General features: G+C 43.0%; 2 protein-coding genes across 11 annotated transcripts in view; one reads left to right on the forward strand and one right to left on the reverse strand.

Moving 5' to 3' along the window:
- parapinopsina (parapinopsin a) lies at positions 1-3223 on the forward strand. The gene is made up of 5 exons (XM_058642020.1): positions 1-265; positions 1905-1995; positions 2077-2314; positions 2387-2629; positions 2730-3223. Exons 1-5 carry the CDS (start codon positions 34-36, stop codon positions 2862-2864), a joined length of 939 nt encoding a protein of 312 aa, XP_058498003.1. The 5' UTR covers positions 1-33; the 3' UTR covers positions 2865-3223.
- A 210-nt stretch (positions 3224-3433) lies between these two features.
- LOC131468113 (cyclin-dependent kinase 17-like) overlaps positions 3434-21927 on the reverse strand; it is a 40598-nt gene continuing 22104 nt past the window's right edge. For 4 of the 10 annotated variants that reach the window (XM_058642008.1, XM_058642018.1, XM_058642009.1 and 1 more), the window contains 15 exons: positions 16286-16419; positions 15690-15815; positions 14017-14073; positions 13463-13577; positions 13267-13361; positions 13078-13140; positions 12847-12970; positions 11612-11732; positions 11188-11285; positions 10530-10635; positions 10395-10437; positions 9956-10046; positions 9757-9834; positions 9156-9228; positions 3434-8374 (listed from right to left, as the gene is read on the reverse strand). In XM_058642008.1, coding sequence (XP_058497991.1) covers positions 8254-8374; positions 9156-9228; positions 9757-9834; positions 9956-10046; positions 10395-10437; positions 10530-10635; positions 11188-11285; positions 11612-11732; positions 12847-12970; positions 13078-13140; positions 13267-13361; positions 13463-13577; positions 14017-14073; positions 15690-15815; positions 16286-16419 — 1445 coding nt within the window. In that variant the 3' untranslated portion in view covers positions 3434-8253. Of the gene's footprint in view, positions 8375-8842; positions 8878-9155; positions 9264-9756; positions 9835-9955; positions 10047-10394; positions 10438-10529; positions 10636-11187; positions 11286-11611; positions 11733-12846; positions 12971-13077; positions 13141-13266; positions 13362-13462; positions 13578-14016; positions 14074-15689; positions 15816-16285; positions 16420-21927 lie in introns of all 10 variants that reach the window. The other 6 variants (XM_058642016.1, XM_058642019.1, XM_058642010.1 and 3 more) reach the window with 5 other exon arrangements.

Raw genomic sequence — 21927 nt, forward strand, 5'->3', positions numbered from 1 at the left:
TCTCGGGGCGTTTACACCGCTCTGGCCGCCATCATGGGGGCGTTCTCTGTGGCGGGAATCGCCCTCAACGTGCTGGTGATCGTGGTGACAGTGAGACACCGGCAGCTGAGGCAGCCGCTCAGCTACGCCCTGGTCAACCTGGCCGTGTGTGACCTGGGCTGCGCCGTGTTCGGAGGCCTGCCCACCACCGTCACCACCGCCACGGGACACTTCGGCCTGGGACGAGTGGGCTGCGTGTTGGAGGGCTTCGCCGTCGCATTCTTTGGTGAGACCACGTTAAAGATGCACTGTGTGATTTTTGTCTTCTGTGAGCAACTTCCTGTCTACACTGTTTATTATGTGATGGGTTGCACATCACCCAAGTATTTCTATATGTTTATATATGTACATGTATATGTATATATATATGTATATATATATATATTTATATATATATATACATACATACAGTACTGTGCAGAAGTCTTTGGCCACCATTAGATTTGTTGTTTTAGCAATGCTATACCGACAACAGAGGATAATTATTTCAATTTCACTTTACTGGAACACATCCAGAAAATATGTATGCAGTTTTTTGTTGTTTAAAAAAAAAAAAAAGAAAAAAAAAAAACATCCTCTACAGGTGTCAAGTATTTAGCGTGATCTACCCTTACACTTGAACAATACCACAGCTCTGTTAATACTGGAGTGGAACCTTTATTAATGTTACTGGTAAATCCTGTCGCATGACTTCATTCCAAATTCCAATGATCACAGAATTTGACAGACAGAACAACAACAGAGCTGGTGGTGCCTGAAACTTTTGCACAGTACTGTATATATATATATATATATATACATATATATGTATATATATATATATATATATATATATATATACATGTGTATATATATGTATGTATATATATACTGTACATACATATATATACATATATATATATACACTGCCTGGCCAAAAAAAAGTCGCCACCTGGATTTAACTAAGCAAATAGGTAAGGGGTTGCTGCAGTTGGTCAAGTCTAGGTTCAGCAACATTATGTGCCCAAAGAATGAGGTCAGCTGACTACCGGAATATAATGAATGACCAGATTTTCCATCAATGCATTTTTTTTCTTCCCTGATGACATGGGCATATTCCAACATGACAATGCCAGGATTCTTCAGGCTCAAATTGTGAAAGAGTGGTTCAGGGAGCATGAGACATGGATTGGCCACCACAGAGTCCAGACCTTAACCCCATTGAGAGTCTTTGGGATGTGCTGGAGAAGGCTTTGCTCAGTGGCCGACTCTCCCATCATCAATACAAGATCTTGGTGAAAAATGAATGCAATACTGGATGGAAATACATCTTGTGACATTGCAGTAGCTTATGGAAACAATGCCACAGTGAATGAGTGCCGTAATCAAAGCTAAAGGCAGTCCAACCATGTGACCGGCAGTGTATATACATGTGTATATATATATATATATATATATATATATATATATACATGTGTATATATATATATATATATATATATATATATATGTATGCTTGTCTAGTGTTAATTTAATGTTTTCATTCTATTCTATTTCTGTCTATTGTTATTTACAGATTCATTTTGCATCATAAATGTTTTTTTATTAAGTATTTTATATTTTGAACTATTATATACATATATGTGTATATATACAGTACATATATACTGTATTTATATATCAAAACAAACTCTTTTACTCTGTAATGTACAGTATTTTTAACTGCAACATCATGATGGATTATCAAGATATCAAGAACTAGACAAATGTGGACAAGTAAAATAATATATACAATGATACAATAAATAATAAAATAAAATATGTAACTCGTAACCTGTTAACTAGCTGTTTGTTTTTTTATTATTACGTCTTCTCTTTTCTCGCAGGTATCGCAAGTCTGTGCACAATCACGATCATTTCTGTGGAACGCTACATCGTGGTGTGTTATCCCATGGGAGCCGTTCTGTTCCAGACCAGGTAACGAATGAACCAGCAGGGACCAGAACTGCTTCCTGTCAATCCCTCACACCCTCCTCTCTGTGTGTGTGTGGTCCTCAGACACGCCATCGCCGCTGTGGTTCTGTCCTGGGTGTGGTCGTTTGTGTGGAACACTCCGCCGCTCTTTGGTTGGGGAAGTTACGAGCTGGAGGGCATAAAGACTTCCTGCGCCCCCAACTGGTACAGCCGCGATGTCGGCAACATGTCGTACATCGTCATTTACTTTTCCTTTTGCTTTGCGGTGCCCTTCTCCATCATCATGGCGTCGTACTCTCGTCTACTGTGGACACTTCGTCAGGTGAGTGGCCCCCTCCTCCTTCTGTGGACTTCCAGATCCTCAGTCCTCAGTTTTTGCACCTTGGTCTCCTAGGTAACCAAGCTTCAGGTGTCCGAGGCCGGAAGCACAAACCGTGCGGAGGTGCAGGTGGCTCGTATGGTGGTGGTGATGGTGTTTGCCTTCCTGGTCACGTGGCTGCCGTACGCCTCCATGGCGTTAGCGGTCGTCGTCGACTCCAGTCTGCACGTCGACCCGGTTCTCGCCACTGTACCTGTTTATCTGGCTAAGAGCAGCACCGTCTACAACCCCATCATATACATATTCATGAACAGACAGGTAATCCCACCCTTAATACTTAATCCAAAAACAGGCAGACAAATATTGTCCAGTACAACTTATTAACCACATGTATGTTTGCATGTGTTTTTATTCTTAGTTTCGAGGATATGCCGTAGCGGCCATCTTGTGTGGACGGAACCCGTGGACATCCGACTCGTCTGAGGGCGAGACGACTGTTGCCACTGTCAACAAGAGCCAGAGAGTCTCACCCAAACAATCTCTAAAAGATTAAAACTTTACAACTAATGTCTTTTTTATTGAGGCATGAACTTAAAAGTACCACCGATATGCTGATGATATACTGATATGTCCATCGAAGCACCAAAAATGGATTTTATCATCTTTTTAAATCATTTCTATCTGACATGAATTGTATTGTATTTATTTATATATAGTCCAAAACATATAAAGATTATATGCATGTAACAAATTTACAACATTACAAGTTTGGTATGATTTAATCTGCTAAAGTAAAGGCAAAAAGTGCACCTTAAAGTGAACCTTCATTTTGACGCAGCCTAAAAGGTTCACGTTAACATTTATAAACGAGTGATTATTAATTTTTTAAACTGTAGAATTAGCTTTTTAACACCATTGTTACAAGGATTGAGTAACATTGTTATGCTGATGATATTCAGATATATGTATAGTTAGAACTGTATAATTGTTTGCAATCTGCACTCTCACCACTAGATGTCAGTAATTCTTTCATATTGGGCCTTTAACGCTATTAAGGAAAGAAAGAAACAAACTTTTGGGGTTTTTTCCACTGAAAAATAAAAATAATTATGAGACAAAAGGACCTAAAGAATTTTTTTTATTAGGTATTAACATCCCATAAACTTCTGAAGGTCTGTGCTCAAACAGCCCACACACACACACACAGAACATGCCTAGTACTCTTTTGCATCGTGATACGTCGTCACTCCAGCCTTTTGGATCCAGCATGTTTAAAAGCAAAAAACAGCGTAAAAACATAAAATAATAATAACAATAACCTGTCGTCATCATCATCATCAGTTAAGTCAAGTCTCACAGTTTCATCATTCACAGTCATTATCCCTTCTCTAAATAAAATGCTAATCATCCTTTTACCTTGTCTTTTTATTGATTACAGAAAATATTGCTATGATATAAAGAAATTCAATAAAGAAAAATTTAAGAAAAAGAGCCAGAATGTGAACAGTTGTATCAAACCTGTACATGTTTATATACAGAGTGAGGGCTCGTCTATGTACATGCTACATATCCAGTCACACTCTGTCCTTCTGACCGCCGCCGCCGCCCAGTTGTCTCTCAGATACAGTACATGTCAGCTGATTTGTGTGTTTTATGGTGTGTGACGCATCGCAAGATCATTTTTGCACATTTTGTGACGACATGGGAGAGCTGGACGTCACATACTTTAAACTGAGTTTAAACCTGGGTGTTCACCTGAAGAATAAACTGGACTGAACTGACCATGCTGCTGCTGCTGCTGCCCTCACCTGGTAGGGTCAGGTCAGACTGAGGTCTGCAGGAGATGTCGAGCTCCATGCTATCAGGAGACGATGGCATGTAGCATTTACATACAAAGTGAACGAATGTACGCGAGTAGACACAGACTCCGTGTCGTAAATTGTGTGAATGAGCACCTGGAGCTCGACGACAGGTACCGGGCCAAGGAGAGAGGGCGGCAAATGGTTGGTGAAGAAGTTGATGACGGTGGCGGTTCCTGTGGCTCGAATGACTAACGGCAACACCAAAATTCACGTTTGGTGTGAAAGCAGCATAACAGTCGTGTGCTTAAATGGACACCTGTGTTGGAGGATCGACTTTTTGGTCCTGTAGTATTTGGCAGTCGCAACATAAGACGACAAAGTGTCTGCATCCTGCGGCTGAATCCTCAGGAGGTTTGAGTTTTTTGTCGCCTAAACCATCTGCTCCTGATGCCAGCGGCAGTGGCAGTGTTTCATCTACAGTCTCTTTTACGTACTAGCTAAGGGAATGTTACAGGTTTATGTTGGTGTGAGCAATAACCACGCCCATGTCAGTGTTTTAAAGCCGCGCAGAACAGAGAGTTTACTTGTCTGTCAGTGTTTCAGAGCCGCACAGAACACAGTTTACTCGTCTGTCAGTGTTTTAGAGCCTCGCAGAACAGAGTTTACTCGTCTGCCAGTGTTTTAGAGCCTTGCAGAACAGAGTTTACTCATCTGCTAGTGTTTTAGAGCCTCACAGAACAGTTTACTCATCTGCTAGTGTTTTAGAGCCTTGCAGAACACAGTTTACTCGTCTGTCAGTGTTTTAGAGCCTCGCAGAACAGAGTTTACTCGTCTGTCAGTGTTTCAGAGCCGCGCAGAACAGAGTTTACTCGTCTGTCAGTGTTTTAGAGCCTCGCAGAACAGAGTTTACTCATCTGTCAGTGTTTTAGAGCCTCGCAGAACAGAGTTTACTCGTCTGTCAGTGTTTCAGAGCCGCGCAGAACAGAGTTTACTCGTCTGTCAGTGTTTTAGAGCCTCGCAGAACAGAGTTTACTCGTCTGTCAGTGTTTTAGAGCCTCGCAGAACAGAGTTTACTCGTCTGTCAGTGTTTTAGAGCCTCGCAGAACAGTTTACTCATCTGTCAGTGTTTTAGAGCCTTGCAGAACAGAGTTTACGCGTCTGTCAGTGTTTTAGAGCCTCGCAGAATAGAGTTTACTCGTCTGTCAGTGTTTCAGAGCCTCGCAGAACAGAGTTTACTCGTCTGTCAGTGTTTTAGAGCCTCGCAGAACAGAGTTTACTTGTCTGCCAGTGTTTTAAAGCCTCGCAGAACAGAGTTTACTCGTCTGTCAGTGTTTTAGAGCCTCACAGAAATTAGTTTTTCTCATTTGTCAGTGTCTCAGAGCCTCACAGAACAGAGTTTACACGTCTGTCCGTGTTTTAGAGCCTCGCAGAACAGAGTTTAATCGTCTGTCAGTGTTTTAGAGCCTCGCAGAAATTAGTTTTTCTCAATTGTCAGTGTTTCAGAGCCTCGCAGAACAGAGTTTACTCGTCTGTCAGTGTTTTAGAGCCTCGCAGAACAGAGTTTACTCGTCTGTCAGTGTTTCAGAGCCGCGCAGAACAGAGTTTACTCGTCTGTCAGTGTTTTAGAGCCTCGCAGAACAGAGTTTACTCGTCTGTCAGTGTTTTAGAGCCTTGCAGAACAGAGTTTACTTGTCTGCCAGTGTTTTAAAGCCTCGCAGAACAGAGTTTACTCGTCTGTCAGTGTTTTAGAGCCTCGCAGAAATTAGTTTTTCTCATTTGTCAGTGTTTCAGAGCCTCACAGAACAGAGTTTACTCGTCTGTCCGTGTTTTAGAGCCTCGCAGAACAGAGTTTACTCGTCTGTCAGTGTTTTAGAGCCTCGCAGAAATTAGTTTTTCTCAATTGTCAGTGTTTCAGAGCCTCGCAGAACAGAGTTTACTCGTCTGTCAGTGTTTTAGAGCCTCGCAGAACAGAGTTTACTCGTCTGTCAGTGTTTTAGAGCCTCACAGAACAGTTTACTCGTCTGTCAGTGTTTTAGAGCCTCACAGAACAGTTTACTCATCTGCTAGTGTTTTAGAGCCTCGCAGAACACAGTTTACTCGTCTGTCAGTGTTTTAGAGCCTCGCAGAACAGAGTTTACTCATCTGTCAGTGTTTTAGAGCCTCGCAGAACACAGTTTACTCGTCTGTCAGTGTTTTAGAGCCTCGCAGAACAGAGTTTACTCATCTGTCAGTGTTTTAGAGCCTCGCAGAACAGAGTTTACTCGTCTGTCAGTGTTTCAGAGCCGCGCAGAACAGAGTTTACTCGTCTGTCAGTGTTTTAGAGCCTCGCAGAACAGAGTTTACTCGTCTGTCAGTGTTTTAGAGCCTCGCAGAAATGAGTTTACTCATCTGTCAGTGTTTCAGAGCCTCGCAGAACAGAGTTTACTCGTCTGTCAGTGTTTTAGAGCCTCGCAGAAATTAGTTTTTCTCATTTGTCAGTGTTTCAGAGCCTCACAGAACAGAGTTTACTCGTCTGTCCGTGTTTTAGAGCCTCACAGAACAGAGTTTACTCGTCTGTCCGTGTTTTAGAGCCTCGCAGAACAGAGTTTACTAGTCTGTCAGTGTTTTAGAGCCTCGCAGAACAGAGTTTACTAGTCTGTCAGTGTTTTAGAGCCTCGCAGAACAGAGTTTACTCGTCTGTCAGTGTTTTAGAGCCTCGCAGAACAGAGTTTACTCGTCTGTCAGTGTTTTAGAGCCTCGCAGAACAGAGTTTACTCGACAATAAACTGACAAACCATTTACTCTGCTCTACACGGGGGAGGAGTCTGAGAAGGAAGGGGGCGGGGCGCTCATAACACGACACTAGCATTAAGTCCTGTAAGTCCTGAGCTCGAGGGAATGTGCAACATGTCCGGCAGTCACATGATCCAGTGAGAGCCTGAATTCATCTGGATTCATCACAGATTTACAGATTTAAAAAAAGAAAAAAGAAACACAGGTGGAGCTGGGCACAAGGAGGCGGGGCTAATGATTGATGTGAAGAGGTAAAACAGGTGCAAAGAGCATGCGTGTGTATGTGAGAGTGCATGTGTGTGTGAGAGAGTGTGAGTGACAGATGATGTTCTTTTGGTCAATTATTTTGGTCCGAGCTTGGACACCCTGATGAGGTCACAAGGTCATGACAATCACCCTGATCACCAGTGGACAATAAGGTGCTAAACCTTTTCTTTGTAAACTCTTATGAGCAAAACACACTTAAAGGGACAGTTCAGTGTTTTCAGTGCAGTGTGAGACATGAAGGAAACATGGCTGCAGCCTCTTTGTTTCTGTATGAGACTTCCTTTTCTGACAGGAAACTCAAGTTTCACCCCCCACACCAAATCTCAGAGAAAATCAGTAAATTTGAGCTGCTGGTCCTCTGCTGCCTCGTGTGGTCACTTTGTGTCACTGAGGTCAATCTGAAGGTTGGATTTCAAACACTTAAGTGACAAAATTAGACATTTGAACTCAGTGATGGAGGCAGCAGTGGATCAACTACTCCTGTGTGTGTGATGTTAAAAGCACGGATTTTCTCTATGGACTTTGGTGTGGAAGTGTGTGTGTGTGTGTGTGTGTGTGTGTGTGTGTGTGTGTGTGTGTGTGGTTTACGAACTTCAGTTTCTTGTTGGAAAAGTCGTGAACAAGATATCGTAGACTTCAGCTGACGCAGATTTTATTACCTTAGATTTTTGTTGAATGGCTAAAAAATCCTGTGTGAGTGAATTTAACTGTTTCACTACACAATTACATTTCAGATGAGTTTGCTTTTTACACACTTCAAAAAACGGAACTATCAGAGTGTGTGTGTGTGTGTGTGTCTCTTAATGAACAACACAAAAACCTTCACCTTCAGAGTCGTATGTTTCTCTTCGTCTGCGTTCACTCCTTCATCCTCTCACTTCTGTTTGAGTTCAACCACTTCCTTAGTTGCTGCCCTCTCCTGGTCAGTGGAGGTAATAGCAGCAGCGGCGGCGGCAGCGACGTGGGAGAATCTCCAAGGTTTTCACGTTTTTCCATCTTTAAGGTTGAACTTCAAGTCTTTTTAATTTATATCTTTAATAAAGTATGAATTCTTCAGCCTTAGGTGTGTGTGTGTGTTTTTACTGTCTTTTTCAGTGTTTATCACTCCTTCAGTGTCTCAGGGTCAGTGAATGTGTGTCTCGGGGGGGCGGGGCCAACTCCATGTGTCCTCCTGTCCTCAGCGTCTAAAACAACACACTCTGTCTCCTGCTCTTCCCCTGAGCTGAAACACAGAGAAATACTTTAGATTAGATTTATAAAAACACAAAACTCCACATCTGCAAAAACACACACACACACACACACACACACACATGTTGGACATTTATGACTTGAGGGGACATTGCATTGACTTACATTAATTTCCTGGAGACTAACTCTAACCTTAACCTCAATTACTACTGGCCTAATCCTAATCCTAACCTCAACCTAACCTTAAAATGTAGTTATTTACGTTGTGGGGACCTGATTTTTGTCCCCACAACAAGACAAGTCCCTATAATGTGACTGTGTAAACAGTTTTAGGTCCCCACAACATTAGTAATACTCACACACACAGACACACAATCAAAGCTGTCAATCATCTTCATGAGTGAGTGTTGTGTTCCTTTGACGGTCAGAACTGCTGAGTCATGCTAAATAGTAACTGTAACACACTGCAACATCAAAACCAAACCAGACCAGGACTTACAGGCTACAGCTCTCGCTGCAAGAACCTGAAGAGAACTGGAAATAAAAAAAGAACCACAATGATTTTGTTTTCTACTCCAGTTTATACAAGAGAGAGAGAGAGAGAGAGAGAGAGAGAGACAGGCAGACAGACAGACAGAGAGACAGGCAGACAGACAGACAGACAGAGACAGAGAGATAGGCAGACAGAGAGAGACAGACAGACAGAGACAGAGAGATAGGCAGAGAGAGAGAGAGAGAGAGAGAGAGAGACAGGCAGACAGACAGAAAGAGAGGTTAAAGGTTAAACAGACAGAATGGTAGATGACACTCACACACTCAGCCAGTAGAGGTGGACGACAGACTGTGACTCTGAGGTCTGTGATTGGCTGATTCTCTCTGGAAGAACTGTGAGGGAGCAGAGCCTAACTTATGGACCAGCACTTTGTACAGGGGAGGTCAGAGGTCAGGGAGAAGCAGGTCAGGGGTCAGGGAGGAGGAGGTCGGAGGGGGTCAGAGGAGGTCAGGAGTCAGGGAGAAGGAGGTCAGGGAAGTATTGGAGTGTTGTGAGGACACGTTCAGGAGTAGGTTTTCACAAAGGTGGAAGACGGGAATAAGGAAAAGAAGCATGAGGAGGAAAAAGAGAGAAAGACAAGTGGACAGTTTATCAGCAGAAAGACACACAGACACAAACATCTGTGATGTCATATCAAACTTCTCATTTTATGTTTTTATTTTCCATTTAATCTGAAATCTTTGTCGTAAAGTGAACTTCCTTTAAAACCAAAGAAGAAGAAGAAGAAGAAGAAACTACAATAATGTTTTATTTGATCTTTTGTCTTTTTGTTGTTATTCTACATCACCACTTCCTTTCTGTCCTTCAAAATAAGAGCGGCTGACTCTCACTGATCTCAGTGTATTTTATTCTTTACTTACTTGACTCTGGATAAACTGACGATCTCTTCCCCGGGTCTTTGTGCAGCTCCACGCCTTTGACTGAGAACAAGGAGGCGGCTGCAAGCACAGTCACATGTTAAAGACCACGCCCACATTCAGTGTGTGTGTGTGCGTGTGTGTGTGAGAGAGAGGTGGCAGCAAGCAAACAGTCACACATTATAGACCAGTGTGGACTCACTGTCGGCCAGCGTCTGGACCTGGTCTCCCAGAGTCCTGAAGTACGAGTGTTTCTGTGCGTCCTCGGCTGAAACTCGCTTTTTTGCGTCAAACTACAAAAAAAAAAAGGAGTTGAACAGAAATTAAAGGGACATTTCAGGCTTTTTGCTCACAAATAAAAAGACTTCCTTGTGTACACACACACACTGCTGCCTCCATCACTAAGTTCAAATGTCTTATTTTGTCTCTTCACTGTTTGAAATCCAACGTTCACATTGACCTCAATGACACAAAGTGACCACACGAGGCAGCAGAGGAGCAGCAGCTAAAATCACTGATTTTCTCTATGAGCTTTGGTGTGGGAGAGTGACTGTGTGTGTGTGTGTGTGGGAAAGTGAGTGGTTTAACAAGGGCCTTGACATTTTTTTCCAAATTCACAAACTTTCAAGGATTTCTTTTACCTGGAGAAGCATCGACAGAAGGTCGTGACCATCGCTGTCGATTCTGTGAGAGAAACAAAGTGAAATGTTGAAACACTCGACATAAATCCTACATCTCCTCATATTACACACACAGACAGACACACAAACACACACCTGGGGGCGTGGTTAACGAGAGGTTCTGCTTTGTACTGAGGGAAATTGTACGTTTTAAACTCATCGTTGGTGGTGACGCCGAGCCAAGTGTCTTCTGTAGGAGTCCCTGTTCAAGAAAAGGAGGAGGAGTCTATGTAGAGCATATATACATATACATATATATATATGTATAAATAAATATATATGTATGTATACATATATACTGTATACTTGTGTTTGTACAGTTATTCTCTGCATTGACTTGCATTCATGAGGACAGTTTATTATGATTTCTTTCATTTTCTCTGATCACATAAACAGTAAAACAGTGTTTGTGATTGTCCACCAGATGGAGCTCATGTACCACAGTTTGAGAACCACAGACCTGACCACAGTTTGTGAAACTTGTTCTTTGGTGTTAAAATGAGTCAGATAACAAATGTACAGAAGCCTCAACGTTATTAAAGCTGCAGTTCATTTTTGGCCCTCATCCTCATCCTCATCACAATCCTCACCCTCATCCTCACCCTCATCCTCGTCCTTATCACAATCCTCACCCTCATCCTCGTCCTCATCACAATCCTCACCCTCATCCTCGTCCTCATCCTCGTCCTCGTCCGTACATTAAGGACTACCGGTCCTGACAAGAACACACACATACACACTGGTGTTGTCTTACCAAGGATGCGGAATATGAGGTGAAGTTCATCCTCCACAGTCGATCCAGGGAACAACGGTCTGCCTGTGATCATTTCATAAAAGATACATCCCACACCCCTGCACACACACACACACACACACGCACACACACACACACACACAGACACACACAGGAAAACATCACTAAATAAATCATATAAAATATACTCGGCCAAGGAAAAACGCTGTCACTTTAAATCCACACAGAACAAGGAATATATGATCCTTTTACTGCCCCCTGGTGGTTCTCACCAGTATGGAAATAGCTGCAGCATCAAAGAACACTCACACGTCGCAATAAAAACACAATAAACAAGTGAATATAAAGAAATTCATGTTTTCATCTTTTTCTTACAGTAAAAGTGAACATGTGTTTTCTGTGTGTAGTTTGTGTGTTTTCTCACCACATGTCGATGGGTGTGGAGTACTCGGTGGAGCCCAGCAGAACATCAGGTGGGCGGTACCACAGCGTCACGACTTCATTTGAGTACGTTTTGGTGGGAACAGACTTCGCTCGAGCCAAACCTGAAATCAACATATTTAAATCATTATGAACCAAAAACTATTAAATATAAAACAAAACAATAATGAGTTAAACAGTTACAGAGATCGGACCAACAATCATCCACCTGCAGGGGGCAGTGTTGTGGTAAGAAGTCGGAATTTTCCAACTCGTCGGAGCAACCTCATCAAACCAAGATGGCCGCCGCTCGTACAAACACGGCTACTTTTACAGCTAATTTCACGTCTGTGGTATTTAGTTCGCAGTAAATCAGTCGTAGTATTTAGTTTGCAGTAAATCAGTCGCAGTGTTTCGTTCGCAGTAAATCAGTCGTAGTATTTAGTTCGCAGTAAATCAGTCGTAGTATTTAGTTCGCAGTAAATCAGTCGTATTATTTACTTCGCAGTAAATCAGTCGTAGTATTTAGTTTGCAGTAAATCAGTCGTATTATTTACTTCGCAGTAAATCAGTCGTAGTATTTAGTTTGCAGTAAATCAGTCGAAGTATTTAGTTCGCAGCAAAACAGTCGTAGTATTTAGTTCGCAGTAAATCAGTCGTAGTATTTAGTTCGCAGCAAAACAGTCGTAGTATTAAGTTCGCAGCAAATCAGTCGTAGTATTTAGTTCGCAGTAAATCAGTCGTAGTATTTAGTTCGCAGTAAATCAGTCGTAGTATTTAGTTTGCAGCACTCAGTCGTAGTATTTAGTGCACAGTAAGTAGTAAGTAGTTCACAGTAATCAGTCGTAGTATTTAGTTCACAGTAAGTAGTTCACAGTAATCAGTCGTAGTATTTAGTTCACAGTAAGTAGTAAGTAGTAAGTAGTTCACAGTAATCAGTCGTAGTATTTAGTTCGCAGTAAATCAGTCGTAGTATTTAGTTCGCAGCAAATCAGTCGTAGTATTTAGTTCGCAGCAAATCAGTCGTAGTATTTAGTTCCGACATCCGATGAAGTCAGAGCAACCTCACCAAGCCAAGAATATGGGATTCCAAGATGGCCGCCACTCGCACAAACATTTACCGCTACTTTTACGACAAGCTGGAGATTTTCAAAAACTTTCAAGGACCTCTGTTTTGTTTAAATTCACAAAATAACAAGGATTTCAAGGAGCCGTGGGAAGCGTGTTTAGCTGCAGTACCAAAGTCAGCCAGTTTGAGTTCTCCTCGGTCGTTGATGAGCAGGTTCTGAGGTTTCAGGTCTCGGTGCAGGACTTTCCTGCGGTGACAGTACGCCAGACCTCGTAACAGCTGGAACAGAAAGATCTGCGACAGAAACAACAGTCACATGACTCTGTCTCTATTGGTCTATGTTTAAAATAAAACATGACATCATTTGATAAGCCCCTCCCCCTCAAAATGACCCAGATTACCTTGACGTTGTGAACACTCATGATGCTGCCACAGTCGTCCATGTACTGTTTCAAGTCTTTTTCCTGAAGAAGAAGAAGAGGAAGAGGAGACAAGAAAAGGATTTTATTAATAATTCCATTAACTCACACGCACGCACGCACACTCACACACACACACACACACACACACACACGCACACACGTCCTCACCAGGTACTCAAACACCAGTGTGAGACACTTGTCCGTGTGGATGATGTCATGAAGTGTGACGATGTTGGCGTGTTTCAAGTCTTTCAGCAGAGACACTAGAGGAAGGAGACACAGAGGACGCAGAGGACACAGAGTCAGACACATAAGGACCTCCCCTCAGACACACACACACACACACACACACACACACACACACCTTCTCTGATGGCCGTACAGGGGGCGCCCTCCTCGTGCTCCAGCCTGATTTCCTTCAAAGCCACTAAATTGTCCGTTAACTTGCTGCGACCCTTGAACACCGTGGCGTAGGTTCCCTGCAGAGAGAGAGAGAGAGGAAACACAACAGATTACAGCTAATCTGAGACGTTTTAGGGATTTAAAGGGACAGTTCAAACACAATAAGACATGAAAGGTTCTTTTAACGTACACTATCCAAACTATAGAAACCACTCACTGTCCCACACCAAACCCCATAAAGAAAATCATGGTATTTAGCTCACAGGGGGGACAGGAGCTACTGGTCCACTGCTGCCTCGTGTGGTCACTTTGTGGATAAACCCAAATTTACAAAATAATACATTTGAAGGCAGCAGTTACTGTAAATGTTTGTTTACAAGGCCACTAAAACTTCAGTTTAACACTGAGATTAAGCATCAAACACCTACTTAAGATAGTTTAAACTTAAGTTGGCATTTTTTTTATCAGGCAATCTTTATATTAAACAGGTCAAATCTTTCAATTTGATTCTCTCACCTCTCCAAGTTTGTCCAGTTTGATGTAGGTCTCCAGTTTCCCAAAGCCGATCTCCGACTAGAGAGGAGAGGAGAGGAGAGGAGAGGAGAGGAAGAGAGGAGAGGAGAGGAGAGGAAGAGAGGAGAGGAGGGGAGAGAGAAGAGGAAACAGTGAAATATCACTGAGCATATTTATTTATTTAGACTCAGTGCTGATGATGAAACCATTCATCCATGTTCTATCACTTTATCTTCCACAGTCCCAGGGGGCGCTGTGCCAATCTCAGCTGACAGGGCGATAGGCGGGGCCAGATGTCTCGTCAGAACTGGCGGCCATCTTGCCACAGTCAGCTCGCTCCCCCATAACATTGTGATGTCTTGGTACATGCACTTTTTAAATAACCATAACGTGATCAATTTTTGATTTGTTATAAATGTCAGAGATGTAGTTATGACACAGCAGACTTATGAATAATTATGTTATGTTCTAAAAAAATAGAATAATATGTAAAGAGTTCCCTTTGCAAATATAGCAGCAGAGGTCAAATCATCTACGTTTACCGTGACAATCATTAAATTGAGCCGAAGTGAGTGAGTAACACAATTAAATTGATCACATGCCCTGGTGTCATTTGTTAGCGTAACTAAAGAAAACGGTGTCCGGTGTCAGGCAGCAGCAGACGAGCAGCATCACACGGTAAAACAACTGCAACAGAACCTGGTTTGGTATCGATTTTCTCTCGTGGCCGTCGCCCATCCACGATCAATTATTCAGCAGCAGCAGCTCAGCTCAGCTGCTCCGTCATCACACACACACACACACACACACAGCGTTCACTTAAAGATCGCTACAGTATGAGCCATATTCACCCATTCATACAGCCTGTACATACCACTCACACACTCACTTTAGGGCTCCACAGAAGCCCCCAACTAAAACTTTAAGGAAGATTGAATTTAAAAATACACTGTGTATAAATAAGTGTTACACTCACAGCGTTAAGTGCAAAAAATGTCACGTTGAAATGCAGTTTTTTTAACTCACTTCCATTAAAGCATCATTCATGCATTTTATTATATCTGGGTATAAATCTGAGTTTTTGTCTTGGAAGTGATAATTTTTACTACTCTCCACCAGATGGCGTTGTTTTTGGCCACATTCGGCATATGGAGAAAAAACACTAGATGGCACTATCACAAGCGTTGCTGCTAATCATTGACCTAACCCAGTTAGGTCAATGATTGTTTGTTAATCTGAAACCACGGTGACATCATGACAGAAACCTGGCATTTAAAGGGTTAAAATCTTTGATTTCAATAATTAGGTGGAAAAAAAATCAGCTCATGAAAGGAGAATTTATAATAATGTATCATGTTTTTTTGTGGCTTGCTTTTAAAATGTACATTTTTTTGTACTTAATGATAGGATAGTCACTAATATTCACTGAGGAAGTGACAGGGTGAATCCGGCACCGTCTCACACATTCATGTCCATCATTCATCTCCTGCTGAGTCATTGTATAAGACACGGCTGTGTATGTGTGTGTGTCAGTGACATAATGGCCTTGTCAACCATGTTTTCAGTAAACGTTCAAGTTACTTTTGTTTTACCACAAAGCAACATCAAAAGACACACACACACACGCACGCACGCACACACGCACGCGCACACGCACGCGCACACACAGCACTGACCAGTGAAGCTCGTCGTAGTCTGCGACTCATGGGTTTGTCGAAGGGCGGACTGTTCATCGCAAACTTCTCCAAATATCCTTCAGGTAGTCTGATATCAGCCGGGAGAGACAGACGCTTGTTTATGTCCTGAAACACAGAGGGAAGGAAGGAAGGAAGGAAGGAAGGAAGGAAGGAAGATTAATGTTGTATTTAGAACATTCTGTTTAATGTATCAAATCTATCCTGTTCCCTCTCACGCAGCAGTGGTGGCTGTCAGGGCTGAACGTGTGTGAATTCAATGACTTTTTCAGTACGTTACAATTATATTTCCAGAAAGAATATGGTTATTTTCTGTGAAGCTGAGCTGGATTTTCCACATGTCATTAAACAGCTTTCATTTAAATACAAAACAACTACACAACTGCCACTGTACCCACAATGCATCACTCCTATAAAAGATGGAGGAAGAGAAGATCCCCCCCCCGCCCCCGTCATGTGTCCCCCTCAGGAATCTGTCCTCTCCTCCTCCTAGCATGTGGATGACTCTCTACCACAGTGATATCCTCTGTGTACCTGTGTGTGTGAGTGAGTTAGTGTGTGTGTGTGTCTTCATTCACTTCATTAGAGATGCGTCGATGGTGGTTGTTCCTCATCCGGACCCTGACTGGACTCTGGACCTCGTCAGACGACGTCCCTGACGCCTGGTCGCTCTCTCCGTCTGAACCCATCTTCACGTTCTCGTGTACGATACCTGTGACACACACACACACACTCAGTGACATTGTACAGAAGGAAAAACAAAACCTGACCTGAATATTTAATATTAAAATATTTTATATTAAATATTTTAATATTAAAATTCCCTTTTTAACTCTGATTGTATAGGCGTTGACTCTTTTATGTTCTGTGTCGCACTGTTGTTTTCGTCAACGATGACGAAATTATTTTGTTGACACCCTTTTTTTCATGACAATAATGAGACGGTGACGAGATGAACATCTCATGTTTGACGACGGAAACATGACGAGACGTGTGTGAGTTTTTCGTTGACGAGACGAGAATGGACGTAAATGTCAGTGTGGTTTGTCAGACGTTCAGAGTGCACGACATCTGTCAATCAAAACCTAAAAATGACATGGTCCGTGTTTCAAGACGATTCAGCTCCTCGCACTGGTGACACGACGTGGTCGGGGCGCACTGAGGACAGTCTGCTCAGATCGACAGTCGCGCCGGGGGCAGGCGGGGGGGAGAAGCCTCAGCGAGTGCATATGTCCGCGGCCCCGGGAAGCGGCGAGGTTCGCTGAAAACCACCTTTGCCCCGAGCCCTTCCAAGCCGATCTAGAGTCGGTCGCGGCGCACCACCGGCCGAGAAAATTTCATGTCAAACTTATGTGAGATACTGTTGTATGATGAAGTCGGCATCAATTCATGAGAAAAACTGTGAAATATGGAGATTAAAGGTTTCTGCCCAACAGTTATCTCCAATACTTAGTGACCCAAATGTATTTGTTAAAAGACTATGCTTCTTTTTTTTTTTAAACTAAAACTGACTAAAACTTTTTGAGTTTTCGTCAACTAAAACCATCACATATAGAAATGACTAAAACGTGACTAAAACTATCACATATAGAAATGACTAAAACGTGACTCAATCCATCACATATAGAAATGACTAAAACGTGACTAAAACTATCACATATAGAAATGACTAAAACGTGACTAAAACTATCACATATAGAAATGACTAAAACGTGACTAAAACTATCACATATAGAAATGACTAAAACTTGACTAAATCCATAACATATAGAAATTACTAAAACGTGACTAAAACTACCACATATAGAAATGACTAAAACGTGACTAAAACTACCACATATAGAAATGACTAAAACGTGACTAAAACTATCACATACTGTATAGAAATGACTAAAACGTGACTAAAACCATCACATATAGAAATGACTAAAACGTGACTAAAACCATCACATATAGAAATGACTAAAACGTGACTAAAACGACCACATATAGAAATGACTAAAACGTGACTAAAACTACCACGTATAGAAATGACTAAAACGTGACTAAAACTATCACATATAGAAATGACTAAAACGTGACTAAAACCATCACATACAGAAATGACTAAAACCATCACATATAGAAATGACTAAAACGTGACTAAAACCATCACATATAGAAATTACTAAAACGTGACTAAAACCATCACAAATACTGGGGAGGGAAAACTACTACTGTAGAACAATCCCATAACAACTTCTCTTTTTTAGATAACAGCTTGACATAGCCATTTGCGTTTCAACATTTCTGCACGCAGCAATTTTGGGACTACGACTCTCTGACTTTATAAGAGCAGTCCATCTTGTGCATTGATCTCATCCCTGATTGACCAGTAATCTCTGATGGCCAGAGGGGTGTCCTCCTGGCGATCTGGCCATCCCTGGAGCACGGCTGCCTTCAACAACTGAAGAGCTTCATCTCTCTCAGTGTGTTGTCTGATCTGACTTAGGTGACATTCAGGTAATCGGCCTGGTTTATCTGTTCTGTGTCCTCCTGCGCCCTCTGCAGGTTACAGATGTTGTGTTTTGTGTATCTTGTGTCAGCCCTCTGTGCAATATACAAGCATGCAAACACAATACTCAGGCACTCTTTTTCGATTTGTGCATAGTTCTGTTCTGTCTGAGTAAGTGCCCGTGATGCGTACCCTATTGGCTGTCCCTCCTGTAATAGGCAGCAGCCCAGTCCTTTCTGACTTGCATCAATCTGGATGGTGACTGGCTTAGTCACGTCGTAGTATCTCAGGATCGGGGCCACTGTGACCAGACGCTCGATCTCTTCAACTGCAGCGTCATGCTTTGGTAGCCAGTGCCATGGGACATCCCTGTCCAGCAGCCCACGTAGTGGCTCACACACCTCCCTCTCGGAGGTGTGTGGGTGTGGGGTGAACTTTGCCAGGTAGGTCACAAAGCCTATCAGTCTCTGTACTGCTGTGGGGAGAGGCATATCCTGAACAGCCCTGACTTTCTCAGGATCCACCCTGAGCCCCTCTGCTGACAAAATGTATCCATGTGACCATGTGACCCTAAACTGCAGTTTCTTTAGACTCAGTCTAAGCTTGACCTCCCTGCACCTGTCCATGAGCTCTAGCAGTTTCCTATCATGGTCTTTTGTGGCTTCCTCATCTGTGTCCCCACACCCCACCACCAGTATATCGTCTGCAATGGGTTCTACGCCCTTGAGCCCTGCCAGTAGCTCATGCTGTTTCCGCTGATATATCTCTGGGGCCACCGATCCCCCGAAAGGCAGCTTTAACCAGCATTTCCTGCCCCAGGGCGTCCAAAATGTGGTTGTGTAACTGCTTTCTTCATCTAGCTTACACTGTAAGAAGGCATCACACACGTCTACAAGAGTGAAAACACGGGCCTTGGGCAGTTTATATAAAACATCCTCAAGTGTTGCCAATATGTAGTGGGACCTCTTCAAAGCTAGATTTAGTGACTTGGGGTCTATGCAAATCCTCAGCTTCTCTGGCTGCCTGACTATCACCATGTTGCTAATCCACTCGGTTGGTTCGGACACTGAGGCTAAATGTCCATCTCTCTCATGTTTGTCTAATTGAGCATGGAACATAACGTGGAGAAGCCTGCGCTGGAGCTACATCTTTGTCTAACTCAAAATGAACCTCCCCTGGGAGCAATTCAACTGGTGCTTTGAAAATGTCATCATAAGTTTTGATAAGATGCTGCCTAGTTAGAAACTCTGAGCTGCTATGTCCAACCATAAGTAGCTCCTCAGGTATGGTGAAGTTCATCAAACCTAGACGCTCGCAGGTGTCACCTGACAGCAGGGATCTCTGACTGCTCCTCACTAGCTCAAAGCTCAACTCGTGCATTTTTTCTCTCACTACTCACTCTGTTTTGAATATGCCGATGGATCTTATTGACTGGCCTGAATATAAAACCAATCTGGTTTGGCTTGGTAATAGCTCTGCCTGGGGTGCCAGTCTCCTCATATCTTTTATGCTCATTACGTCACAGGTCGCCCCTGAATCTAACTGGCATCTCTGGGATCCCCCGCTCATCTTAATGTTAACAAACCATTTCTTTCCACATCCCTGCACTGCCCCAATGCTCTGTACAGTGTATATGAGTGCCTCTGTGTCGGACGGGCTCAAATCGGGTGTTCAGTATCTGCTGCGTTTAGCTGTTCAGTAGTTTGGCCCCTCGTCATTCACATTTTTGCAAAGTGGCTTGCTTTTCCACAATAGCGACAGTTCTTGCCATATGCAGGGCAAAGTTCACATCCGCGCCTGTGAATGTTGCCACAAAATCTGCATGTTGCGCCTTCGCTCGCGCCAGACGTCTGATTCTGAGAGCTGTCATGGCGGGTCTGCCAGGGTGCAGCCCCCGGCCGATGGCTGTCTGCTGCATGCACCGTCTCCGGAGGTCTGTCATGTGTCATCTCTTTCAAACTCATATCCGTCAGTTCTGCCGCTCGGCATATTTCTATGGCTGATTAAAGTGTGAGCTTTTTCTGTCTGAGCAGGCGACCGCACACAGCCTCATCACACACGCCTAGCACCAGTCTGTCTCTTATCAAATCCTCTTTAAGGTCCCCGTACTCACAGGATGCAGCCTTCTCTCTTAAGCGCGTTACAAATGCATCGATGGGTTTCCCTTCGTCTTGCTTGCAGTTGCCGAAGATGTACAGTATCTTTCAAATATCACGTTCCTGGCTGGCTTGAAATGTGCCTCCAAAGTGTCAAGGATAGCTGTGGCGTCTTTCGCCTGCTCCGCTCTAAGTCCCAAGTTGTGTTTATATATGTGTCGACATTCACTGCCCATCACCCGTTGCAGAGTTGCTGCCTGTACGTCTTTTTCTTTTTCTTTTAGACCCGCCGCCAGCATGTAATCTTCAAACTCTGTCCTGAATTCGTCGCAGTTGTTTGTGAGGTCGCCGGTCAATTTCATCTCTCCCGGTGGTGGTATTGCGGACGCCATCGTGTTGCTGATGTCTTCTTCTGTGTTACTTAGCTACTCGACTTGGTCATTTACTTCTGACACCATGTTTGTGTGTAATAAATCGAGAGGAGACGAGTAGTGTGTCTATCACAAGAACTGTATTAAGAACTCTCAAAAGAGACATAAACAAACGGCACTTCCTGCTTTCAGTCGGGCCATACCATTTTCATGTAACCACGGGGGGGGGGGGGGGATTCACCAGGATGTATTATAAGAACTGGATGTAGCTCCGCCCCTTTGGCTCCGTTGCTCACTCACAAAAAAGTTTCGGATTTCCTGGTTTATTTGTGGGTTGTGCGGCCCAAAGAGCATGTGCAGTAGTTTTACTCCCAGAATGCCTCTGGGATCTGTGAACGAGCCGTCCACGTTCTCGACTCGCTTGGCGTGTCCATGAACAGTGAAATGCATGATGGGAGTATGCTGCTGACGTGCGCTAGCTGATTTCATGAATACTGACGTCACGTTAGCTTCAGTCTTTAAACCATGGATTTATAAATAAATGATAGTGAATACAGTAAAGTGACGTCATCACAGGTTAAAATCATAATTTAATCGAGCGTGAATATTAGTTTATATGTTGTTACAGGAATGTGGTTTTCTTCCATTCACTGATAAACTGTATGATAATCACTGTCACATGACTCAGGGATTTTATATTTATTGTCCAAGAAAATAATGACAACAATAATATGACGATTAAAAAGTTCCTGAGACGTCACATGACCGTACTTTGCTGTGCTCGTACACAGCTGTGACGTCACTCACAATAGGATTTTTCTGGGCTTTTTATGGTCTTTAGGAAGGTTTTACAAATGTGAAACTCCATGAATTAAAAATATAGAATATAAAGATCTGTACATGCTTGTGTCCATGTCTTCCTATTGTGGTCAATGGGAAAATTGCTTTTTTGGCCGCATGAGTATTTGCAGTACAACGAGTGGCTACCATGACAACATTGTCTTCAAGGCAGAGGAGGCGGAGCCCGCTCTATCCACTTCTTATAATACATCCATGGGATTCACCCACAGGACAATCCCCTGATTATGGACTGTACCAACAACAGTGCAGGTGGAGGGGGGTTCCTGCCGCTGCCGAGTGCATTATGAAGTGTAGATCGACATTACCCAGCATGCAATGGGAGCTTTCCCATCAAACACACACACACACACACACACACAGTTCTGTCTGCAGAACCATGACTCATTCATCAGATCAGA

This window comes from Solea solea, chromosome 11 (assembly GCF_958295425.1).
Source record: "Solea solea chromosome 11, fSolSol10.1, whole genome shotgun sequence".
NCBI lineage: Eukaryota > Metazoa > Chordata > Actinopteri > Pleuronectiformes > Soleidae > Solea > Solea solea.